Raw genomic sequence first — 16,886 nt, 5'->3', positions numbered from 1 at the left:
TTTTCTAAGCCCCATAAATAATATTTTCGTCACGTCTAGATTATCGATGAAGAGCAATCACGATATGTTTTGAATATTTGATATAATATTGAACAAGTACAAAACGGGTCTTCACTGTTCGGAGGCTCCGGGTTTTCTCAAGATTATTAGCATACGTTATTATGGCAGCTTGGTGACCGCACCGTGCCCCTGAGAATGCGATAGTGAATGATGATGAATACAGTGATGAACTTTAAAAAGAGAAAGGAAGAGAAGGGACATTTGGTCCCTGTGAATCAAATGAGCCGCATTTTCATCCTAACGGGATCTCAACAATCTTGTTTGTAGATTGAATTTGTCGAAGCAATAATAAGCCGTGCCTCAATCGAAAGAATGGAATCTTTTTTTATCGATTTAGAAATTGCGAAATCGGATCTAGATTCAAGGATAGCCTCTCCGAACATATTCATACAACATAATCATTATAGAGCAAAAGTGATTTATTTAAGGAACATGACAGATGAAGTTTTTCAAATTCAATATGTATATGCTAACGTGGCAAAGATTCTTAAATTCTATTGTTATGCGAGTGCTGTCTGACATCATTCTGGTATCATGTACGATATGATTACGTTCCAGCTATCGCATAATAACGTAGAATGCCCAAATTACACTATGAACCCTATAACACGAAACACGTAAGATCAACTAAAAGGAGTCGAAAATGCCTGTAAAGTAAAGGCAGTTTGGTTGAACATCATACGTTTAGCTTTTCAGTGTGACATCGGATTGGCCTTAGCATATCATTTTATATTTATTTAAAATTTCATCTAATAAAAACCGTCTTGTAGCTGGTTAAACACTTTCCAAATGAAAAAAAAAAAAAAAGAGTATATCCTCGATAAACTTTCAGGTTGTCAATGCAAATGGTATCATTAACTAGAAATAATGTTGAATAACAGTAATGTGAATAATAACTGTTCTTTTTTTTGTTAAGTAAAGGTGAAGCCCGCAACACAAACATCCACAAGTAAACTCCAGTTGTAACGAATATCTCTGCCATCGATCAAAATTTGGTGTTAGGTCTGCTATTCTTTTACTGCATTTTCTAAATATAACAAATGGATCCCTTAAATGAGGTCGAAATCTAAATATAATCTGCGCCCGTCTGCTTACCTTTATTAAGACCTTAACGAGATATTTAAAAAGAGCTTTTATTGCTTCCTTTTTTTTCAATGAAAGCCTAATGAAAGTACAATACAAGTTAAAAATTTTATAATTCGTACAATTTGCAAAAAAATACACATATTTAGTGAATATTAGAAAACAATGTCGGGGCTGAAAATACCCGGTGACAATTGTATATGAATTTATGGCAAACACAAGGATTTCATTTTTCCAATAAATACAATTTCAACAATTTGGAAAAGTAGAAATGTTTTTTAAAATGGAACAAATAGAACTTAACTCGTGGTTGGAAACTTGTTACACGGCTGTATAATTGAGGTTTTGCGAGCAGGCACTGTTTCAGGAGTAGGTATGGCCTCTCCAGTGGTTACCTTATTGGCAAAAACATGCTTAACGCCACCACCCTTTTGTTTAGCCATTTGATAATCACCAGAATCGAAAAATTTTTGCTAAGAAAATACAATAATAATAAATTATTAAAGCTTAATCGTCAAAAGGTAACTTACGCCTTTTTGTAAACGCTTTTGTAAGAATACAGTATGGCCGCCAGGGCCTCTCAATCCCACCGGATATTTTGATTTTAATTTTTCTTCTTCTATTTTTTCCAACTCGCGCATGTTAGCCTAAAAACGCAAAATAATATTAATATAAAAATCTTACAATTTTAAAACTACATAGCCTCAACCTGCTCTTCCGGCGCATCCTGAGGTGTTGTAGGTTGACTACCACTCTCTTCAGTAGAACTCATTTCCGCCTATATATAAAAATTATAAACGCACAAAGCACAGACAAAAGTACAAAGCTGCAATTATACAAAAATATTTATGTAGTCTTAAAACTATCTATTAGGTATAATTATCACACTGATCCGTAAAAATTGTTGATTTATAATTTTTGCTAACACGATTTAATTAGTAATGCAAACGTAAACGTTTATGCCATGGTAACCCTGAAGTTGGAAAGCTCGCCTTTTCTCCTTTCCTTACTTGTTTCAACAAACACAAGCTTAACAACTTGAACAAAAACAAGCCTTGCTATAATTGTCCAATAGAGGAAAAAGCACAATAAAAAAAATGTAAGCGATAATATTATTATTGCCAATCAAATCTTGCTGAAGAAACAATTCTTTTTTACTTTACGGCAGTTTTGAACAATTTGAGCATTGCGTCTTGATCGTAACAAATTTACGTATGTACTTTAACAAACGAGAAAAAAGTAAAGGACAAGCAATCATCTAGAAGAAATTAGTCTATGCAAATTTTTTCGTTTTTCCAGTCACTGGCCGTACAGTTTATCACTAAAAGCGAAAGGCCTAGTTTACTTATTTTTTTTCTATTTTTTTTTTTTTTTTTTTTTTTGACATAAACGTTTGGTAAATGATTAACTTATGCACCTTCAAAGGCCAAAAACAAATAGGTACATATAAGAGAATTTAACGAAATGTTTTCTATATAGCTTAAGACTTGGAAATTTAGTCCACTCGTTGTTTTGTTTCCGACGCACATTGTCACTTTTTTCTACCAACCTGAATTCTTTATTTGAACCTTTATAATTTTTCTCCCAAAATCAATTAGATTCTTATCCAACTTTTTACGTTATTTTGGAGTTTTAGTTAAAGAAAAAAAGCTTTATTATACCTCCGTTATGTTGAACGTTGCTTTTCTGTAGTAATTTTGTTTGGATGTTCAGTTATTTCGCAAAGAGTTGCCAAGTCTTGCATTCATACTACACAAAAAGGTACTTTTCAGAAAAATGGCGGGCGAAAGGCCGAAATAGTAGTAGTGGGTATCTCCCTAGCGTAAGGGATGAACGGAAATCGATAAAAAAACTCGATTATTATATATATATCTATATATATATATATATATAAATAATTTAATAATACAATAAAAACGTATAGGCAAAGTGGCGAGAACATACCCAAATGTAAATTTTATATTTTTTAACTATTGAAAACAATGTCGGTTATGTGGCATATAAGGTATAAAGCAAATAACCAGCTTTTATACTGAGTGCATATGATTCGTATTTAAAACTATGAAGTACATTTTAGAATACCCAATACCCAATTGTTATAGTCGAAGAAATTACACAGGAGCATAATCAAACATTATTTGTCTCGTTCATATGATTGTGTCAATAACAGCTGTATTTGCAAAAAAATTGTCTTTTTTTTTTATGTAAATAATTTTCACTTTCCAAAAGGATTTTATAAGAATTTCTGTTTAATAAATATAATAAGCATATTTTGATTTTAATAATGAGTTCCAAAGAGAAAGAGTTATCCAAATCAAAGTTTAAGTCCTTTTTAAAAAACGCGAAAAATCCAGCGGGTAAGTAATCGCGAAATAGTTTATAATGCGGCATCGGATAAATAATAAATATTATTTAGGAGCAAATGAGCGCTCATTAAGGCCAGAGATTGAATGGGAACTCCGTCCGGAACAGCCGGTTGCTCAAAGATGTAAAATTTTGAAAGATTTAGGCGATCTTCATTTGCAGTCTTATAATTTGGAGGAGACGGCTATCATTAAATTGTGGGATGTTACCAAAGACCTTTTGGTACCGACGAAATCTATGGATTGTCGTCAGACAGCTTTAACGTTTTATAAGAAACTCGTTTACACACAATATAAGAACTTAACATATATGCGTGAACAATTCTTTTTGGTTATTCAAAATCATGAAGTAAATGAGGATCTTAAACATCGCCTAGAATTACTCGATACGCTAACGGAAAATGGCAAAGATATAAAGAATTTAGAAGAAAAGGTACACAGTTTTTTCAACAGAAAAAGATATCACGAATCTGATTTGGATGTTATTGTAGATCGGACGTTTTATGCTTATGTGGTTACCGGCTATTTTGGAGGCCAACCTTTTGAGACCTTACCTAGATATGTTAGTTAATTTAATTAAGTTTAATGCTGCCCATTTAGATAATGATATCATTGTAGGAATTGTTCAGTAAGTTTATCACCGTTTAGCCTTGCTTGGATTGTCTTCAAACATTCTATTTAAATTTTATTTTCAGAAACGCTTGTAATTTAAGTTGCATTATAGCAGATGATGATATAGGTTTACAGTGTTTAACTATTTTGGAAATGGTGATGAGTTATACGATATTTCCGAGTGATCCTTTACCACAATTTGTGTTTACTCTATGTCGCACCGTTAATATTGCACCTTACTGCCGATCTTCTTGGAAGGTAAGAAGTATATACATTATGAAATAAACAGGTTGAAACGGTTTCGGATGATTTTCCTTCTGCAATAAGAGGGCATATTATTCTAAGTAATTTTTTCAAAAACGATCTCTTGCTTTTTCCGCCATATTCTCTAATTTCTATATATATGTAATTGACTCTTACAAATCCTTATTAAGGGATTGACTATTTAAACACATACATGGAAGATATTTCTTAATTTTAGTCCTCTTCTTCTTCTTGTTGTGTTAAATAATCTTTTATACAATCTAAGCCCCGATATTGCATTTTATATATAGCCAATCGATTGGCAAATTCGACTGCCTCTTGCACTGAATACTTCATATGTGATAAGGCATGTATGATGCTACCCACGAAAGTATCGCCCGAACCTAGTGTGTCAATAATATGAATAGGTGGTGAAGAGGGAATATGAAAATATTCGTAGTTTGCCGTTAGTACATCTACTCCTGTATCTGCCCATGGGCAAATTATGTGTGGACTCCGAAAACACAAATCTAACTCATTGTCATCCTTTTCCTCTCTTAATTGCAATGTGGTTAACAACTCTCTTAAACAAAATATGGTTTGCTTCGGTGTCTTCCAACCTATATGTAAAGCGAATTCCCGTCCCACAAACAATACATCAGCTCTTATTGCCAACGGCAATAGATCCTGAGTGGGCTTAGCCAGTTCCACTGATATGGTTATAGCTTTCACATCATCGTCTTTGCCACGATTGGACTTAAGATTCTCATTAAATCGTCTTATCATGTTTATCATCGGCTTTGTTTCCCACGGATTTCTACCCTCAAAGTGTATCCATTTATAATTTTCCAATTTAACGTATTGTTTAAAGTGATGAAAGCGCAATATCGGAAAACCCATATCGGTGTGAATGATCGTAAATGTATTGGTGGGACGGCATGATAATATTGAAGAATATGGCTGATAAATATCTACTCGGGGACAGCTATCAATAACAATGCCACGCTCTTTAAAATCGTCAATTAGAAATTGAAATGCGGGCGCCCGGCTAAGAATGCCAAAGAATTCACATTCACTGCCCAGGATTCGTAAAACCGTGCAATTGTTTGACGCGTTACCACTACGTTGCCAATAGCCTTCAGATAAGCGGGTCCTTCCATCTTTAAGAGGATATTCTTGGCATATGTGAACGACATTTAATACACACATACCCACACAAAGCACGCGTTTCGGTTGCGTCATTATTGCAGCGTCTCTTCGTAAGAGATTGGCTTTATTTTTTCGATTTTTTTCTTTTTTTATTTATTAATTTATTTTTTTTTTTGTTTTAAATTAAGAACACAGAGAATTTTATGACAGTTTTTAGTAGATATTTGTCTTAATTGTAACTGAATAGATTTTGCTAGCCATACATGAAGTGTTGCAATGAAATACTTTAATACATTGCTAACATAATAAAAACAAAAAAGAAAACAAAAAAATTAAAAATCAAATCAATATTTTCTCCAATGATCTTCGTGCAGCTTTCGGCGACGTATAGGCTTCCGAATCGGCATCAATCGAATGTTGGACGGTGTCACGGAAATAATTTGTTTAATCAGTTAGTTAGTGTTTCTTTGTTGCTTTCTATCTTAACTTTTAGGTTTTTCGATATTGAAACTTTTTTATCATATCGTATCCTCTATGTAATATTTTAAAACCGGCCACCTGATTGGCATAGTCTACAGACATTTTAATATCCATATTTAGAATACATTGAGCAAATATGAAACCTGCCGCAAACGTGTCACCAGCACCTAAACTGTCTACTACCGTAGTTGCGGGTATAGCCAGGAAACTGCCGTAGGAGCTATCACTGCTTAAATAAGCACAGCCCTCAGAACCCCAAGGACACACAATACTCGGTATTGTTTCAATTTTCTCATCTATCTCTTTTGCTGCGTCTTGTAAATCTTGGAGTGATTGACGCATACCATACACTGCTTCGTAACGGGTAGACCAACCTAAAAACTCACTCATATCTTTGCTGAGAATTACGATATCGGCTATTCGAGCGAGCGCAAGTAAATCCATATCGAGTCTTTCCAATTCTACAGACACCGTAATAGACTCCTCACCTCTGTCTTTTGCCTGTTTTCTATATTTTCTTATTTCCCAAATCATCTGAGAAGTTTCCGTAACATTTCTACCTTCGAAATGTATCCATTTATAATTGTTCAGTTTTAAATTTTGAAAATGCTGAAACTTCAATATTGGAAATCCTCGATTACTGTGAATTATAGTACGCGTACCCGTGTTGGTCGCTAAGATAACTGTTGAAAATGGAGGGTTTTCTTCGCACATAGGGCAATTCTCGATGTGTATATTACGCTCAGTGCAGTCTTGCTGGAGAAATTTAAATGCCGCCGCTGTGCTTAACATGCCCAAGAACTCGCATTCGGCCCCCAATTGTCGCAGGACTGTGCAAACGTTGGAGGCGTTACCGCCACGCTGCCAATGCCCACTTAGACTACGTTTATCGGTATCTTCCGATGGATATTTTTCACAAATGTGAATAATATCTAGAACACACATTCCCACACATAAAATGCGTTGTCGATCGGTCATGACTCATAGACGATTAAATTGGATGTAAGTCAATACTCAAATTTCTTTGTTCTCAATTGACTCTTAATTTGCCCATGCAGACCGCTGTAGTAAATAATAATGAATATAATAATAATAATAATACGATATTTTAACGCTCGAACGCTGAAGGGTGTTAATCTATGCTCGCTACTTTAAGCTTTTTAATAAAGAAAGCTTAAAGCTTTGTCTTCTATAGCTAGAGTCAATTGTTGATTTATATGAATCTCAATTTTGTTTGTTGTCTCTTCATAGATAATGAAAAATCTTCTCGGCACTGAGTTGGGCTATCATTCCATGAAAATGATGTGCAATATATTAAATGATCGTACGCTTTACGAGGACGATTATCTTTTGCGTGGTGCTGTTTTTCATTTAAATATGAACATATTTAGCGCTCATATGGTTTTCCAGGTCTCGCCACTATTTTACGCTTCGACCGTGTTAAACAGTTTTTTGAGGGTAAGTTTTTTTATTAAGTCAATTCGTTGACGTTTAAACAAATTCATTGCGGCATCGAAAAGCCCGTTCAAATGGTAAAATAAAAAATAAAGTCAGTCGGATTGCACAACTTGGGAAGATTTTGAAGCAACACTAATAGGACAGAATAAGATAGCATTTTTAAATAATAGTATATTACCTATTGAGATCATTTTTCGAAAAGAAAAGGAATTTATTACATCATATAGGGCCGCCCACCATTTAGAAAGTTTTCAAAAGTGAATATTTCAAAAATCATTGCAAGATGATGATCGATGGGAGAAGATTGAGAGTTCAACAGAGTATTCAGAACGTGGTATGTATGATATTCCCCGTACCCTAACCGTTGAATTAGCTGCATTATAACTAAGTTTAGCTTCAGAGATTTTATGTTCATGCTTGGACATCTTGGAATTCTTGATCATCGCGAGTTTAGCGGTGCAAAGTGCCAATGCAACAATATAGATCCATAGGTATTAGAGGTGGTTAACTATAGATACCAAAGATAAAATGTGTCTGTCCATACGTGACGATTTTCGGCTTTCACATTTCGGCTTAGTTGCATTCAAAGTAGCGGATCGCAAATTTCCTAAAGGGTACGTATTTTGTGAATGTAAGTCTGTGAGCGAGTTTGCTGTGCTTCTCTGGTCTTTCACAGTGGGTTTTTGGAGACCTCCACTCTCAAAAAGATAAAAACTCAATCTTGATACATTATGTATCTGGAAAGAAAACCTGCAAACAAATTCAAACCCGTTTTTTTTTTTTACATCGTTCAAAATTTTTTCTCGAATCCTAAAAGAGAAATTCGAATTATCTCATATTCTTTGAAAAGTATTTTCGCTACATTTCGCATTTTGAAGAGGCTAGACTTTCAAACTCAATCGTAATCTCGTCTTCCAAAATGTATTATTTTACAAAGGACCAAAAGTCTACAATGGAACGACAATAGAAATAAAAACAGAGAATAATATTTTAATATTTAATGGAAAAATCCGAAAAATGCGTAAACGTAATACACGCATTATTCAAATCTGGAGTACCTTAAATAGGCGATATATACCTAAGGGCTAAGTAAAATAAAAAAATAAATAAATAATAATAAAAACAAATAAGAAATTAAGAAATATTTGACGGGGTTCGAATCACGCATTTCCCACCACTACGCTTTTCGCATTCTACTCTCCAAGACCTTTTATTTGATACCCACATTGCTGGTATCTTGAAGAAACAAGTAATCGCGGTGTCTAGCATATTCATTTTAGAATAAACCCATTTTTAGGCAGATAATATATCTTCATTTGAGGAGTGTAGAAAAATAGTTTTAAATATTCTGTCTTGTTGCGTCAAGAAACTAAAAAAAAGAAAATTTAATCATTTGTCACTTTGTATAGGCGTGGCCGATTTATTCCATTTTTGCCCGTAAAGAGTAGAGTGTTTCGCAAAGTAAATGCGGAAAATTTTAGTCTTCTAACTTTTACGTTTAAGCGGGCAAAAAACCTATAAATTTTTGTTAAGAAAAACTGAGTTGCGTTCAGTTTACGCTTTACTGCGGATTTCTGCTCTGGCCAGTTTGGCCCATTTTCATATCAACTTGCTTACAAAAACTTCCAATGTTTTTACCAAATTTGAAGTCGCTATTTTCATTTTTGGTACCAGGAGAGTATCAAAAATAGACACCACACAGACACACAGACGGACAGGCATGACTCAGACACAGAATTTCACGCTAGGGTGTCTCAAGCTTCCTTTTGGGTGTTATGATGGGTGTTACGTACGTTATAAGTATATCGCTTACACTGGTGGGTATAAAAATAAAAAAAAAAAATAAATAAATGCTCCAAAGCGACATTAGTGAAAATATCTATAAAGGTAGGGTGAGAAAACGCTCTTAGCTGATTGATTGATTGATTGACGTCCGTAATTATTAACGAGCTTACCAAGCGTTGCGTACAAGGAAGCTGAAAAGATTGTGAAGAAGAGCTGGAAAAATAGTCAAATAGAACTTTTCTAAACAACTTCTATCATAAGTTATTCAGAATAATATGATTAGAAAATTCTCGAAATTGATGAAATACCTTATCATTTGAAAAATTCACTTATCATATATGTATGCTGGTGTACAATTGTAGGCTCTTGATAGTCGTCACGTTAGCGTTACTTACGAGGTAATCCTTGGTATACATATTGTCATCAATAAATATAAGGCTGAACTGCCCGAAATTATATGGGATCGTATATGTGATATAATGTCAACGATAGTGGATAACATTAAATATTATGGTAAGTAGATTTTCGTGTGTGTGTGTGTGTGTGTGTGTGTGTGTGTGTGTGTGTGTGTGTGTGTGTGTGTGTCTTTATTATCCTACAGTGGTAATAAATTACGAAACAATTTGCAGAAAGTTATACGAGCACAATAAATGGTTTAACGCATTTGAAAAACCATTTTCACGAGAACATCAATTGTATCGAAAAATTATTGCAAGATGAGAAAACGAAAATTCTAGCAAATTATGAACGTATATATGATTTGATTGAGCGCGTGGCCGAAGATCGTCCCGAGCATTCGGTGGTAAATTTAATCGATTATCGTTCATCGAAAATTACAGCTACCCGGCCGGAATGGTTGCGATTGTTAAATGCGTTCACTCAGCGATTTTACAAAATGTGCAGCACCAGTATACGTATAAAAGTTATACAGGCTTTGGCCAATATTATGGATTTGAATCGTTCGTGCTATGAGGAGGAGATTTTGGAACGTGTTGTGATACCACTATTTGGACAAGTGTGCTTAGAAACAGATGTTCAATTGCGTACAGCGGTGGCGAAGGCTTTAATTGATTTCGCACGCCATTGCGATACGAAAAGATGTGGCGAACTCTTAGATATTTTAGAGAAAATGATAAATCATCCATTTGAACAGAGTCCCCAGTATGGAGAATTAAAAACCGAAGCTGAAATACAAGATGTTGTCGCCGCTGTAGATGGTTTAATAGAAGTTTTCCTAGTGAAACTCTATCGCCTGCCCACCTGTCATGCCATTAAAATATTTAATATACTCGTGGGTCATTTGGAATTGCATTACGAGAATCCGAAAGTATTTGAGCATATTAATATCGTACGTTATAAGGTAGGAAAATGCATTGATAACCGTAAATTAAAACAGGACTTGAATTGATTTCTTTTGAAAGATTTTTAGTTGGATGCTAAAGGCTCGAGCGAACGCCTCGTATCACATTGGATTTCCTGATCCTAGCAACAATGATTTAATCCGATATAGCTATTATTTGGCTACAGATTCTAGTTTACCCTTGCATGGCATGTCACATCATCATCAGCGGACCCAAGTGATGTCACAATTAAGTTCATACGATATTGTGCCAAATGCTCATTTTACTACGATATCGATTAGGAGGGCATGCAAAATTATAGTCAAGTGTTTGGAAAACGATAGAGGTGCGTTTGCATTTACTTGATCTCGTTATCCATTTGTGCCGATATAGTATTTTCTTTTATTTTCCAAGATTTTCAAGTTTTCCAATTAGTTATTAAAGAGTTGCCGAAAGCTATGCAGAATAAGGCTCTAATACAGGGTAATGATGTAGAATCTTTGGCTCTGGCTTTGTTCAAAATTATGTTCGAAAGCAATAAAACTTTGCATCTGACTTATAAGTCCAGTATAGATGAATTGAATTCGTTGGTGCTGCCCGCCATTGCAGCTTTGGTTATATATCACCAATTTATACAGCACTCGCATCAATCTAAAATCATCGAGGTTTTAAAGATGGGGATCCTGTCTGGTATAGCGAATATCTGCATTAACACCATGACTACTATAATTTTGGAAATGCCGGAAGCCCTAATGCGCAAATTACCCGACATATTATTGCAAATGAGTAAAATGTCCGATACCACAACCGTAGCCATTCCAGTCTTGGAGTTTTTGTCAAGTACTTAAATTTCATTAAATGAACGAAATTCTTCATATTATATTCTACTCTTTGCAGTTTTAAGCCGTTTGTCCAATCATTTATTCACCAATTTTACACCCCGGCAATACATGTATGTGTTCGCCATATCTTTGCCTTACACCAAACCGCACCGTTATGATCATTATACCGTGTCCTTGGCTCACCACGTCATTGCTGGATGGTTTTTAAAGTGTAAGCTGGAGTTGCGGAAAAATTGTGTCACTTACATAATTTCGGTATGTTACATCGACTTTCAAACTTTCGAGCATTCGACTTTCAAACATGTATCATCTAAATTATGTCTTTCCTTAGTCCATTCAGTCTAATGCTAGCATGCTATACGAGGATATTAATAAACTGACCCGTAATATACAGCGTCAAGACTTCAATTCACTGAATGAAGATTCCTCCAATCGTAAACGTAGTACGAGTTTAACTGAAAGAGGGACGCGTAATTCTTCTACAAACGCTACGACTAACCGTAATGATTCCGAGATGCGCCCTTTGATGAATGCCAGCTTGAAAAGTTTCCATGCTGAGTTAGCCGAGACATGTATTGATTTTTTGGCTCGCCATACCTTCTCGCCATGTTCAGCTTTGCCAAAGCGGTAAGCAACCGTTCAAATAGCTGTTACTAGTAAAGTAAGCTAGAAGGTAATCAGATAGCTGAAAGGTAGTTTAAATTTTCCATACGTGATCGAACCCCCTACCACGGAATCACTTACTCTCCGCACTTTTTGTGAAATAGAATATTTGATTATTTAATTTGCAATAGGCTCGCAACGGCGAAAAGCCATATAACCTTCTCGGAAAAAATGAAGAATTCCAACATTTTATCTTTGATAATTGTTATTAATTATATTTAGTAACGAGTTATAGAAATGCTTCGCCTGAAATTTGCCAAAAACAATTAGCGGGCTTAGAGAAGTTATATGTGATTATCGATCGACCGAGTAATACAATACAATTAAAAAAATTGCTTGTAATGTGTATATATATAGCTCTTTGAATTCATGAATATTTATGGAGCTTCAACAATGTTTTGGCTGGGAAATCCATCGCTAAACGACTCTCGTAATGGATAAGATGCCTTGTAGAATTGTTATCATATCCAAATTTATAAATATTTTTTAAAGATTACTTGAAAAAATTTTTCTTTATTTTAAATATTATTTCTGCACTAATGCGTGCAGGTTACCAGCGGTCGAATATCTTCTAAAGGATGGACAGTCGCAGACTTGGTTGGTAGGTCATAATCTGGTTACAATTACTACGTCTGGTTGTCCATCAGGCCCGACGCATAGTGGCTTATGTGATCGATGTGCGCAGTTGGGCAAAACTTATACTTTAAGTCCGAAGAGCAGTGCCGACAGTAACTCGGTCAATACACCTATCTCTCCTGAGGTGAACAATCAACAACCAGCTAGTACGCGAGAGACGGGAGGTACATATGAACATCGCTATACAAAAGTATCTTTACAACATAGTAGTGGCAATGAATCAGCCGGAAGCACTGATTTGACATCAACGTCTTCATCATCTGCATCCCATACTACGCAAAGACAAACATCAAATAGTTCAAATGCGTCATTAGAAGCATTGTCAAGAAGAGGATCAAATCCTGAAGCTGGTAGTGCAGAATTGGGTGTGGGCAGCACAGCTGGAGGTGCTGGTGGAGGTAGTTGCGCATCTTTACCAGGCAATTCATTGTCCTCTTCAAGTGTTTGCGCTTCTCCCATATGCGTGCGATCTTGCTCGGCTTGGGCTGAGATATTGGTACGACGTCCGACTGGGAACATTTCTTGGATAACTCGCATACAAAATCCCATTTCTAGTGATTGTTTTGGTCAAGAAATACCTTTCATCAATATGGTGTCACTCTTTCTACCTACCTCGTATGGAGGGGTGTTTGGACCGGATTTTTTTTCACAGGATCACAATGTGGAAACTAACGAGACAATATCAGAAGTTGTCAAGGAAACTTTATACATAGGCGATATTTCGCGATTAGATAAGATATCTGGAAATGCGAGCAATAAAACTTTGGAAGATCGTCGCAAAGCTGTGTCAAAAGTAAGGGCTTTGCAGAGGCAAGAAGAGATCTCTTCATCAACTCTAGCTGTGGCGTCGGTGACTGCCGGTACTGCCGCCATTGATATACCAAAATGTACAACGAGTAAGAGAGGAAAGGAGGCTTTGTCGGGCAGTGTTAGTGACGGTGAAGCGGATGAGGACACGATGGTTTTCGATGGTGACCAGAGTCGAGCACGTAAGCCAGTAAGACGAGTAAACTCCAGTCCCGAGATGAGTTCTAGCTGGCGAAATAACTTTTTGAGCAATAAACCGGCTCCCTTGCATCATCATGAAACAAACATGGAATATACTACAGAAATCGAATTGCAGCAACGAGATTCACATCAGGTACAACAAAAAAAGAAAAGTGTGCAATACAGTAAAGTAAGCTGCGAAGCCATACCTGAAGAAATAGCAGGTTCAACTCCGCCGCAACAGCAACAATCAACTGAAGTTAGTCTTAAAGCTCCAGACATGAGTAGCTTGCCACCTAAACAGCTGTCAGCTGACGACGTGACGGAAAATTTAAGTGCAGGCTTAGGGGTCGTGCAACAGTCCATTTCAGCTTCATCGCTCAAAACTAGTGAAGAGAAAATTACAAGTAAACCACCGCTTTCTCCGGCGCCACAACATTCGCCACGTTTGGAAAAAATACATACCGCTGCTAAGTCGACATCCTTTGGCTCCCATCAGGGTTTGACCAAGTCGACCAGCGGCGGTAATGCAATGGGTATAACTGGTAACGCAGCTAGCAATATCAATAATGCCGACTATGGCAGTGGCAATGTCGGAGGCGATATCATGCGTGGTCGGTCGAAGACCATTTCTGTAGTACGTGAAGTAAACAATGGCAAAACTCGCCCGCCCACCGCCACATTCCGCGTCTTCAATTCATCAAAGCCGCAACTGAATGCAAAGCTGTGCATGAATCCTAGCTTTGTATTCTTACAACTCTACCATACTGGGCAACTGCAAACTACTGACGCGCCCATTAAAGTCCCATCTGAGCAAATGAGTGCTGTCAATCTATTGGATTTGGCTCCACCATTTGAGACTCATAAAATCGGCGTTCTTTACGTTGGTCAGGGTCAATGCAATAATGTTGTAGAAATTTTGCGTAATTCCCATGGCAGTATTCGTTACGTAGAATTCTTACGCAGCATTGGTACTTTGGTAAATTTAAAAGAAGCGGCACAAAACAATTTGTTCGTTACCTTGGATACTGGCGGTGCAGATGGTAATTTCACCTATGTATGGAAAGATGATATCGTACAGGTAATCATCATTTGTTACAAAAATAAAATTTTAAAAATATTTATCAAATTCTCGTTGCTTAGGTGACATTTCATGTTGCTACCCTCATGCCCACTAAATTGAGCAGCGATCCTAATTGCAATGAAAAGAAGAAACACATTGGCAACGATTACGTTAACATTGTTTATAATGAAAGCGGCGAGGAATATAACCTGAATACCATATCAGTAGGTTTCTAATGTAAGAATATTTAAAAAAAAAATTACAAAATATATTAAAAATTCTTTAAAGGGACAATTTAACTTTGCTTGCGTGATTGTCGAACCTTTGGAATTGAATACTAATCGTATCTATGTAAAGGCACGACCGGAAATTGCAAAATTTGTTTGCCACCCTGAGCCGAAAATAGTTTCTGATCGTAGCGCACCTTTATTGGCCAGACAATTGGCTTTACATGCTAATGTCAGTAGATATGTTACTTTAAGAATGTTTTCTTGAAATTTTATTAAAAATCATTTTCCATTGCACAGTTGGCATCTCTTGTGTACCAGAGTTTGCAAAAGAAAAATCCATATGCGTCCAATTGGCTGGAAAGATTGCGTATAATTAAACGCCTGCGTACAAAGGTGAGTGTTGTTGGCTTTTTTAATTCCCTTAATGTTTTTTTTTTTTTTTATTTATTTTTTAGCTAATTGAAAGTCAAAATCAACATCAAGGTGCTACTGCTACTGCTGATATCGATGATAGATCTGCAGATACTATCAATAAACAAAATACTAATCGTGATTTTACTAAATACACTTAAATTCTCTTAAACTTTCGGTATTAATCAAGCTTATCTTTCAATTCAATATGCATTGTCTGTATGTATATGTTTAAATATCTTAAAATAAATGCTTATTGTATGTTAATGATGTTCGGCATCCAGTTTTTCTAGTGCGGCAATGCATGCAACATCACGATGAGATGAAAATGTTGATGACGAAACCCATTTGGAGTGTATCATTGTCGAGTACAAGGTGAATTTAGCGGAATTTATATGGACACTCGTCTATGGAATAAGATGATTCTAGCGTTAGTAAGTATAGTGGTGAAAAGGTCTGTATTTGGACATTCGGGGAGGGAATGTAAGAGGCAGCTAAAGCAAAACTTAAATAGCAAAGGTCACAGAGCATTTGGAAGATAAGTTACTCTTCGCTCGGATTATGCGGCTGTTTTTACCTCTTTTACGAAAAGCAACTTAGCTTAACCTTGATAAACCCTGACCTTGATTGGATTCACCGATCATAATTTTCACAAATTTTCTATACCTAATGCGCTACGATGCGTACTCATTTTGTCTTGGTAACTTCAGATTATATTGAAGATAGAAGAGAAAAGTATTTTATATGTAGTAAAATTTATTTGTTCATAACTTATTTTTAATGAAAAAAGAATTCAACACAAAGAGTGATTCATGCCAAACGTTTCGGCAGCAGCGCTCACCGGATATTTATTTCTCATAATTTTCGCTAAAGAATTGCGATATATATTAGTACGTGACTTGATTGGTAGTCTGTGCATGTTAGCGCACTACATAATCAGTAATCCCCAGCCTGTACTAAAATTTCATACTTTCATCAAGATGCTTAGAGCATCCAGAAAGAAGTTTCAGAAATCCATAAAGTCTTGCCCTATTATTGATGATTATCAAATCTAGACTGTTGTAGATAAGTTTGTAAGCCCACCTAATTCTTAATGGCTGTGATTAACATATTCACGGATTTCTACAAAGTATTTTCGATCCAAATGACTAAAGCATTTAAGTCTTAGTCAGGAAGTTCGTGAGGAAGAGAATTATAACCAGTGCTTGTTGCTATATGTTTGGACTGGGTAGAGAAATAGGTCCAAGAGAATTAAGCTTGTTCGAGTAACGACGGCGAGAGCATAGTTTGCAATCTTGCAAAACATATTCCTTTACACCTTTAAAAATCTGAACTCTCCTCTGATAATTGTAAATCGATTTTTTTTTGTACACAATGGAAAGCTCATCTCCTAACTTTATTGTAAATAATTAAATAGACATACATGTAGTGATTGATAGGAACTTTAAGCTGATTTCAATACAAATATATTAAGAAAAGTC

The 16,886-nt window shown here is 35.8% G+C and overlaps 4 protein-coding genes across 6 annotated transcripts; 1 reads left to right on the top strand and 3 right to left on the bottom strand.

Moving 5' to 3' along the window:
- Window positions 1-1,232: 1,232 nt before the first annotated feature.
- Window positions 1,233-2,864, bottom strand: LOC119631932 (cAMP-regulated phosphoprotein 19). Of its 2 annotated transcripts, none has more exons than XM_038024524.1 (4): window positions 2,805-2,864; window positions 1,853-1,969; window positions 1,674-1,790; window positions 1,233-1,616 (listed from the first exon to the last, which is right to left on the bottom strand). In XM_038024524.1, exons 2-4 carry the CDS (start codon window positions 1,913-1,915, stop codon window positions 1,443-1,445), a joined length of 354 nt encoding a protein of 117 aa, XP_037880452.1. In that variant the 5' UTR covers window positions 1,916-1,969; window positions 2,805-2,864; the 3' UTR covers window positions 1,233-1,442. The 2 variants fall into 2 exon arrangements, with proteins under 2 accessions (XP_037880452.1, XP_037880451.1); XM_038024523.1 differs by having other exon boundaries at window positions 2,693-2,853.
- A 472-nt stretch (window positions 2,865-3,336) lies between these two features.
- On the top strand, window positions 3,337-16,361 carry LOC119645213 (tuberin). Of its 2 annotated transcripts, XM_038045251.1 has the most exons (17): window positions 3,428-3,500; window positions 3,560-3,939; window positions 3,998-4,134; window positions 4,202-4,376; window positions 7,242-7,448; window positions 9,596-9,746; window positions 9,863-10,593; window positions 10,655-10,919; window positions 10,988-11,413; window positions 11,471-11,670; window positions 11,747-12,042; window positions 12,628-14,782; window positions 14,845-14,988; window positions 15,053-15,223; window positions 15,292-15,387; window positions 15,450-15,624; window positions 15,690-16,361. In XM_038045251.1, the coding sequence occupies exons 1-16, from the start codon at window positions 3,428-3,430 to the stop codon at window positions 15,564-15,566; spliced, it is 5,724 nt and encodes a 1,907-aa protein (XP_037901179.1). In that variant the 3' UTR covers window positions 15,567-15,624; window positions 15,690-16,361. The 2 variants fall into 2 exon arrangements, with proteins under 2 accessions (XP_037901178.1, XP_037901179.1); XM_038045250.1 differs by lacking the exon at window positions 15,690-16,361 and having other exon boundaries at window positions 3,337-3,500; window positions 15,450-15,566.
- LOC119645214 (ketohexokinase-like) lies at window positions 4,525-5,647 on the bottom strand. The gene has a single exon (XM_038045253.1). The coding sequence runs from the start codon at window positions 5,601-5,603 to the stop codon at window positions 4,596-4,598; it is 1,008 nt and encodes a 335-aa protein (XP_037901181.1). The 5' UTR covers window positions 5,604-5,647; the 3' UTR covers window positions 4,525-4,595.
- Window positions 5,758-7,005, bottom strand: LOC119645215 (ketohexokinase-like). The gene has a single exon (XM_038045254.1). The coding sequence runs from the start codon at window positions 6,966-6,968 to the stop codon at window positions 6,000-6,002; it is 969 nt and encodes a 322-aa protein (XP_037901182.1). The 5' UTR covers window positions 6,969-7,005; the 3' UTR covers window positions 5,758-5,999.
- Window positions 16,362-16,886: the final 525 nt, after the last annotated feature.

The sequence above is a fragment of the Glossina fuscipes genome, unplaced genomic scaffold, assembly GCF_014805625.2.
Source record: "Glossina fuscipes isolate IAEA_lab_2018 unplaced genomic scaffold, Yale_Gfus_2 1, whole genome shotgun sequence".
NCBI classification, from domain to species: domain Eukaryota; kingdom Metazoa; phylum Arthropoda; class Insecta; order Diptera; family Glossinidae; genus Glossina; species Glossina fuscipes.
The sequence above is the reverse complement of the archived record's forward strand: the minus strand, read 5'-3'. Positions and strand labels throughout refer to the sequence as shown.

Bases quoted from the DNA above. Each gene is read 5' to 3' on its own strand.
- LOC119631932 (XM_038024524.1), bottom strand. From the start codon at position 1,915: ATGAGTTCTACTGAAGAGAGTGGTAGTCAACCTACAACACCTCAGGAT. The intron at 1,791-1,852 runs GTTGAGGCTATG...TTGCGTTTTTAG, and splicing joins AGGATGCGCCGGAAGAGCAG to GCTAACATGCGCGAGTTGGA. The intron at 1,617-1,673 runs GTAAGTTACCTT...GTATTTTCTTAG, and splicing joins AAAAGCGTTTACAAAAAGGC to CAAAAATTTTTCGATTCTGG.
- LOC119645213 (XM_038045251.1), top strand. From the start codon at position 3,428: ATGAGTTCCAAAGAGAAAGAGTTATCCAAATCAAAGTTTAAGTCCTTT. The intron at 10,594-10,654 runs GTAGGAAAATGC...TTCTTTTGAAAG, and splicing joins TTAATATCGTACGTTATAAG to ATTTTTAGTTGGATGCTAAA. The intron at 11,671-11,746 runs GTATGTTACATC...GTCTTTCCTTAG, and splicing joins GTGTCACTTACATAATTTCG to TCCATTCAGTCTAATGCTAG.
- LOC119645214 (XM_038045253.1), bottom strand. From the start codon at position 5,603: ATGACGCAACCGAAACGCGTGCTTTGTGTGGGTATGTGTGTATTAAAT.
- LOC119645215 (XM_038045254.1), bottom strand. From the start codon at position 6,968: ATGACCGATCGACAACGCATTTTATGTGTGGGAATGTGTGTTCTAGAT.